General features: G+C 41.9%; 1 protein-coding gene across 1 annotated transcript in view; it reads right to left on the minus strand.

The window, feature by feature from the left end:
* Nucleotides 1-8,128, minus strand: part of PLCXD3 (phosphatidylinositol specific phospholipase C X domain containing 3) — a 106,891-nt gene extending 98,763 nt beyond the window's left edge. Inside the window, exon 1 of the mRNA XM_009899865.2 lies at nt 7,949-8,128. Within this exon, the coding sequence (XP_009898167.2) occupies nt 7,949-8,051 (103 nt within the window). The 5' untranslated portion in view covers nt 8,052-8,128. The remainder of the gene's footprint in view (nt 1-7,948) is intronic.
* Between the last annotated feature and the right edge of the window lie 202 nt (nt 8,129-8,330).

The raw sequence follows: 8,330 nt of genomic DNA on the forward strand, positions 1-8,330 counted from the left end.
ACCAAATCATCCACCCAGCCAGCCAAGCCATGAGCAGCCAGTTTCTCCAAGGGAATGTCATGGGAAATGGTGTGAAAGGTTTGACTCTAGTCCAGGAAGACAAACACCGACAGCCTTTCCCTCATCCACTAAGTGGGTCACCTTGTCATATAAGGAGAACAGGTTAGTCAAGCAGAATCTGCCTTTCATAAATCCATGCTGTCTGGGCCTGATCACCTGGCTGCCCTGTATATGTGAAGATACTCAGGATGATCTTGCTCCATAACCTTCACTGCTGCCAAGGTCAGACTGACAGGCTTGCAGTGCCTCAGATCCTCCTTTCTGTAGATGGGCATCTCTGACATCATTAGTGATTCCCATTTCTGGCAGGTTACTTGAAAAAGGAAAAGAAGTGTTCCGTGCCATTTGCTTACATTGATCTACTACAACACTTCCAACTTTCTGTACAGATACTAGCTGATACCATACAGCTGCTCAAAAGAAAAGGTGTGATTAAACCAAGGTATGCTACAGTAGGTCAAACAAATAAATAAAAAAGGCATTCGATTTTGCAAAAGTTTTCACACTTTTAATCATCTTTCTTGCACATTATATTCTTTGTAGTGTCCTATGAGTTCTACTCTAAGGACTGTATAAGCACACAAATTAAGTACCTATAACCTGTGCCTACTATGAAGAAAGGATAAAATGGACATGGAAGGTATTCTCCCTGGAAATGGTTGCCCTTTGAAGAGAAGAAATATTAACCACAAACCTTTTTACTAAATCTGTGTTTAAAGCACAAAACAGTGGAAAAGCACAAAAATACTATTACTTAGAAACACACAGTGACTGAGAAAGGCACATGGACTGGGTGGAGATTGGGTGATCTATGCTGTCCCATCACTGGGAAAATAATGTGGAATCATTGGAGACCTGTTCTTATACTGAGTGAGCCCAAAGGCTCATTTGTCTACTTATCACAAGCAAAATGGCTAACCTGCTCCTGGAAATGATAAAGGAACAATGGCTTGACTACAGTCCCACCCTCTGCATTCTATGTAACAGTAGAAAGGAGGCAACAAATATTGCCCCTTTTTTCTATTTACAGCAGGGACAAGAATTTCAGTGCCAGAGTCTGCCCTCCTTGCTCCCCCTAAAAAGGGATGGAGTTTGGGTAAGAGTCACAGTATTGGCTAGATCTCAGTTACATCTGATTTACTGCCCAGGAGATTTTATGCCTGTAATCATAATCGTATTTTAGAGCTTTAGAGCTGTTGTGCAGTTTAGGATATTTGTCTCCATCAGTCTTAAGGAGTTAGTGTATGTTGCATGTAAGTAAACCACATTTGTGCACCTAACTGCTTCCTTTGAATGCAGCTGGACATGCTGTATTAGACAGGCTGTTTGAGCATCTGGTGTTGGGCCTACAATCATGGTATTAAATATTAAATTGGCATAGAGATAAGTCCCACCATACCCAGCTTCTCTAATCACTACGGACAGGATAGAATACAAGTGGATTCATCTCTTAACAACAACCTGAAAACTATTTCTAAAAGATATACAATCATTTTCAAATGAAGTTGCTAAAATGTTAATTAATATCTACGTGCAGAGCAGCAAGAGCAACTACATGGCCCTCTAAGAGGGGAGGGCCTGAAGCGCAGTCTCCACACTTTGCACCAGCATTTTTAACTACTTGCACATTTGAGTGTGTCCAAGCATATTCAGAACAAGTATCATTTTGTGTGAGTAGTATAGTACAAGCCGCACTATAATAAGAACTGCAGAAAGTTACAGAGCCCAACACAAACACAAAGCACACAGTTAAAAATCATCAGAAGGCAAAGGGAGTTTGGATGTACAAAACAGTTGAGGTATTTTCAGCCAAGAGATGAAATGAAACAGAAATTCAGTGAGTTGAAAAGGGAGGAATAATTCCAGATGGCAATAAAGCTGTTTCCTCTGCCATACCTGCCGTGGTGGCACAATGCAAGTCAAGTCAGAGAAGAAGACAGCACTACCAGAACTAAGCCTCAGGAGACAGCATGGACAGCAATTGCTGGATTAAATAAATAGTTCCTGTTTGGAAACCAAGCAAAACCAGTTTCAAATTATTTCTTGTGGCAGAAGCAACTGAAGGGCTTGAGCTGTTTTATTTTCATGACAGTGTGAGAAAACCAAACAGCATCATTTCATGCATAATAGAATAACATATCACAGCAGGGGAAATTAATGGCGAATGTCACAGGAAACTAACAGACAAATATTTCTGGAACGGTTGGAAATGACACATTAGCATGTGCAGGATCAGAGAAGAGGCATTTTGTGGATAAAAATGATGTCAAAAGGCCACCATCAATAAGGAAGAAAAGAATCATCCTATAAAAGTTAGTAAGGTCAGTTACACAGATACATAGAATACATAGAATAAACCAGGTTGGAAGAGACCTGCAAGATCATCGTGTCCAACCCATCAACCAATCCAACACCGCCCAAGCAACTAACCCATGGCACCAAGCACCCCATCAAGTCTTCTCCTGAAAACCTCCAATGATGGCGACTCCACCACCTCCCCAGGCAGCCCATTCCAATGGGCAATCACTCTCTCTGTATAGAACTTTTTCCTAACATCCAACCTGAACCTCCCCTGGCGCAGCCTGAGACTGTGTCCTCTTGTTCTGGTCCTGGCTGCCTGGGAGAAGAGACCTTTGTTTCTGAGCAGAAAATAAAACATGTAGGTACTTATTTCAGGCAGCAGGGCACTGAAATAAGAGTACATGGTGCACCAGATACTCTGCCTGGTGAGTATCTTCCAGATGCTCTATGTATATGCCAAAAAACTAGTAAGTAACCTGCATTATAAGTTTACTTGCATCATTAGCTTATGGTTCTAGGTGGAGCTACTTTTGTACAGAATCAGACAGTAACAGCTGAAGCAGAGGTGCTCTGTTGACCGCTAGTAGACAGAAAAGGACGAAACAGGTCCAAAAATTAAAACTTCATGCAGACAATCCCTCTTCACTTGAAGAACATTCAATGCACAGGTTATTCAAGCTCAAGATTACAGAATATCCCATAACACTTAAAAGACTGAAACTGTTATGTATCTATGTAAACAACACGGAACTGTTCCGAGCCATTTTTAAGATGAAATAATGTCCCTGTGCGGCTAAGAATGAGTAGTGTCTGCCCTGGAAGTAGTGACTTGAAGATTCACAAGGTATTAAAACAGAAGATAGTAATACTAAAGCATCTGAAACAAAGCTGTTACAACACGTCTCCATTTAAAACACTCCAACTACAGTAACATGCATGCTTTTCCCTTCTCTTAATAAATCTTTGACACTAGCACACATCCTCCCTTTTTGTACACTGATTTTCTATGAGGTCATGCTCTTTCTTTTCAAACCATGGTGATACTGCGAAATACAAAAGTCAAAATACAAAATTCAAGTTTCAGAGCCTCTTCCAAAAGATAGATAGCGTAAAATACTCCACCTGCAAACAGCTTCTTATTTAAAACGAGCCAACTTTAGCTCTGCTGTGTCTAGCAATTGCTTTCTGTATGATGGGCAACAAACTTTACAGGTCAAAATACCAAGGGGGGGAAAAAAAAAAAAGACTGGCAAGAGAAGCCAGTCAGGCCCTGTGTATTCCTCTTAAGCAGCTAACTACATTAAGCATACACAGCTGCCAAGATGGTACACTGTGAAAAATAACTTTCTCTGAGAATTGTGTTGCACCCAGTGGAACATTCAGTGACAAGAGAACATCGTGAGGCCAATGGTTTCATCTGCTCAAAGAAAGCAGAGAATTATATGAAACAAAAGCTGGAAGAGTTACAACTCTCAGAATTAAGTATCCAAGGGTTATTCGGGGTCTTACATTCATTCAGAATATTTCATTTACACTATATGAAGGACAGACGTGTCCCTAGCACAGATCAGGACTACTCATATGGCAGATTCAAGCTAGCAAGGATTTTGGTGGAGCAATTAGTTATTTGGGGAGGAAAACACATTTTTCTATCTGAAATTGTTCTTACAAACTTCTCATAGGCTTGGAATATTACCTTCAGGGAGCAAAGAACATGTATTACACACTATTTGTACAAAAACTCAGACTGATATAAAACAAAATACATATTTACAGACTGCCAACAGAAAGATAATTGACCAGTAAGTGGGTCAATTCATAAGGAAATGCTGCCTACTGATGTCTATTTAACTGTATTGCACATAGCACATTCCTCAACCCAGATGAAAGCGGTGGCATCAACACAGCAAAACACATGGGCTCTCTACACCCCACTTTTTAGCTGCAACTTGGGGCCACAAAGATTTTGGGTCTCTAAATGTTCACTATCTAAAAAAAAATAAATACTTATTCTGGTCAAAGATGCACAGGCATGGGGAAAAAACCCTACACTTTACCACTACCAAAAGACGTCCATCCTAACAACAACAGCAATAAAAGCAATCCACAATCCTCCACATTTTTCTTAGCCAGACTGTTGCAAGTTTAGGCAAAGACATCTTTTAATGTAAGAGGCAGCTTACAAACATTAGGAGACTGAAAATACTAAGAAGGCTGGGATATACACTAAGAATGTATCATTTCATTGTTCTAATTGTCATAGCAAGAGAATACTAAATATGAATGAAATTTTCTAGAAACTAAGAGATTACTTCATTTTCAAATAGTATGTACTGTTATTTGCTACGGGCATCCTTCACGTGAGGAAAACCTGCCATTGCAGTGCAACAGAACACAGACATAGCACAATAGAAGAAAAAACATCATGGTGTAACGCTCTATCCTCCTCTTTGGAAGAAATACAAATAGAGAAGTTTCTAATTGACAGTGCTGGCACAGGTTTGATTAGAGACCTGTCCCTCACCTACTGGATTCCCGGTCTTGAACCACAGAGAATGAAATCAGTAAATATATTTACTGCAATACCAACAAAATAAGTGGTGATAAATAGTGTAAATTTGTGCCTGCATAAGCTTCACAACTGTCCAATTAAAAAACCTCTAAAATATGCGTGATCCACCATGTTTTACAACATGATATGAAAATATCATCCTTTCAACAGTATTAGGTAAAATCATACCACAGCCCTTGCACTTCCCTTTGCAACACTTAAAATATTACATGCATGTCTATGCAAAAACAACACAGTGCATCATCTCAGTTTCAAGCACTCCTTTTAAACAATGAGCAGTGTACCGATGACTTTTAATAAAATGAAAACATTTTACCCCCTGAGTAGTGAAACATCTTCTGTGTTGGTTAAGTGATAATGCATTCATTGGGAAAACTCGTTCTAATATCACCAAATGACAAGTTGGAAGGGACCTCAAGGATCATACTGTCCAACTTTTCTAGGTGATAGCGTAGTTTAAATGACATTGCCCAGCACCTTGTCAAGCTGTATTTTAAAACTGCCCAGTGTGGGGGAATCCACTGTCACAAGCTAATTGTTTTCTTCAACATTAGCATGGGACTGCTACTCTGCCTCTGGAAACAATTTTTATCCTGCTGAATTAAGGTTAAGACCAGTATCCTTACTGTGCAAGGGAAGTCTACGTCCTGCTGGAACAAAAATTAAAAGGTACTGTTAGCTTCTCTTGGTAAGAGGGGGGAAGGGAAAGGCAGAAAGCAATGTAAATAATAGCAGTAAGAAGAAAGCAATAAAATAATAGCAGTAACTCCATGACTACATCACCAATGAAATCTTAGATTCTAAAACAGTTAAAAATTCATAAGTTAAAACTAAGAAGGTTCGAAACAGCATGTTCTGGAATCTAAACATTCCCCTTTTTAACTACTTCAACAGCAGTTTTATGTTGGCAGCTATTGCGCAAGCACAACATTAATTTTTTGCTATGGTCATATTGGGATGACACTTCCAAACAAACATTATGAACATCTAAAAGGTTATTTCTTCTTAAAGGATGAAAGCAGTCCTGTGTTTGCCTTTGTACTACTATTGTAATTACCACATTGTATGTTTGATATAATAATAAATCTACTATTAAAAGATAATGTTTAAACTGCACTGATAGACACAGCTGGTGTACCAGGCTCCCTAACTGACAAATTTATATGAAATATATTGCCCCACATCCCTTTCCATAAGGCTTTCATTACCAAAACTCACATTTTGTAAGTTTGTGTCAATTTACAATGACAGAAGGGCAAACTTTAAAGGTCTTAGCACTGTATTACTCAAGTCACAGAAGTTTTGCTGCTAATTTCAAAGAAAAAAAAAAAAAGGAAAGGAAAAAAAAAAAAGAGACTGTGTTCATGGCTACTGCATGAACAAAACTCTTCTGCAATGTAAAGGGTCTGTCCATGCACCCGGAGGATGCAAAATTTGCCCACTGCTTAATGCTGTGTGGGGATTAACCTTCACTTACAACCCACTGTAGGTCCTTATGGGATTTGGTTTTCTTTTAATTTTAATATGTTAACTAAGTGTGAAAGCTTGTATTATTACTCTTAAAGCTATGAAAAATGTCCACTGTGAAAAACTCATATATTTCACAAAGAAGCTCTGAAAAAGTGAGCTTTTTGAGAGGTGAGACTGATGCAGCAGTAACAGCCTCAAGACGCCTCAGTCAAGGAAGCCAGTTAAAGGTAATTGATATCAAAGGCAATGTCTTGCATCTAGAAGCAAGTGAGGTTGATCGTGATCCCCTCAAAACCACACAAAAGTCTCTGAAACGATGTATTTAACGGTAAAGGCCCAACTAATTGCAAACAGACTAATTTCTCACCCTAGCCTGCATTTTCCGAGAACATTCCACAGCTTGTCAGTTGATGTAAAGTTAGCAACACAAAAAGCTTTTACAGTACTAAAATAATTTGGCATCACCGTTACAGATGCTAAATTCCTATGCCTCAGAAGGATAGTTTTATACAGAATATATTCAGCCAATAGCGGGAAAAAAAAAAGGCAGAGCAAGTAAAATACCAGACAAAGCTTGTGTAAACTGGAAGAAACTAAGAGGCACACGATTTTAAAAGAGCACACCTCTGTTTAAATGAAACTACAGAAAACACATCCTAGCACATAGCTGTCGCAAGTACATTGTCTTAAAAGTATCTTTTGACTAGTGCTATAAAAATTGCTCTTACACAAGCTACAAAAACTCTGAAGAAGTGAACATGCTCGTAAGGAGCTTAGGAGACATTACAGAGCATTTCTCAAATCTCATTCCTGTTAGATATCTGAAGCGCGGATGGGATGCTGGTGAAGACGTCTGGCAACACGAGGTACTCCCTCAAAGCACGAATCATCTGGTTGCTGTGCTGTTTTAGCTTCCGACATGTATTTTGTCCATGTCTACTGTTACAATTAATACGTAAAAAAAAAAAAAAAAAAAAAAAGGGGCAGGGAGCGTATAAGAGTTCACAGGCCACCATGATGTGCCATTTCTCATCTTACTTACATTACCATTGAGATCGAATGATTTCTGAAAGCGACAAGAAATGCAGTCGCACCGTGGTGCAGTCTGTCTGGCCCTACGACAGCCCTGCATCGTTCCCTGGCTCCCCCCCACCTCAGACTCCACCTCGCGACCCAAGTTTACGAGCTAACAGGCAATCCATGACATGTTGGTCGTACGTGAGGTCCAGTGAAGCACTACAGACACACGTAACTCTTCCACGCACATAACAGATCCAGCCTGCGCATTCTAACAACCTGTCTCATTTAAGTTCGTTACAGTTTGGGGCCGCAAAAGCCTCCTGCGGGCACCTCTCCAAGCATCTGCCCCGCTCGTTCACATGTGACGCAGCGCCCGGGAGCACGATGAGGTGTCTGGAGAGCCGGGGCAGCACAGCTCGGGGCTCGCCGCCTCCTCAGCAGCGTGGAGAAGCGAACCGCGCTAAAATCTCCGCTCTCCTCTCCGGCGCACCCCAGCACGCTGGGAGCGCAGATGGGAGCACATACCTGGGATGGCCAGGTTGGTGAGCGGGGTGCGGTGGATGCTGCTGGGCAAAGCTGCCATCCAGTCGGCGAACCGCACCTCGTTCTTCCCTTGCGACGAAGCCATGCCGCCACTACCGCCGCCGTGCCCCAGCGCTCGCTCGCTCGCTCGCTCCCGCCGCTGCCGCTCGCTCCAGCCGGCCCGGCCCCGGCCCAGCACGGCCCAGCCCCGCCCGCCCGTTACCGCCTCCCCACGCCCCGCCGAGCCCGGGTGCTGCCCTCGGCCGGCTTCCCCCGCCCCGCCGAGCTTGGGCGCTGCTCTTGGCCGCGTCCGTGGGGTGCATCACTGGGTCCTATAAAATCCTTCGGGGCTGCCGCCGGCGGGGGTGTCGTCACCCAGCGGCGT

This window comes from Dryobates pubescens, chromosome Z (genome assembly GCF_014839835.1).
Source record: "Dryobates pubescens isolate bDryPub1 chromosome Z, bDryPub1.pri, whole genome shotgun sequence".
In the NCBI taxonomy this organism is placed as follows: domain Eukaryota; kingdom Metazoa; phylum Chordata; class Aves; order Piciformes; family Picidae; genus Dryobates; species Dryobates pubescens.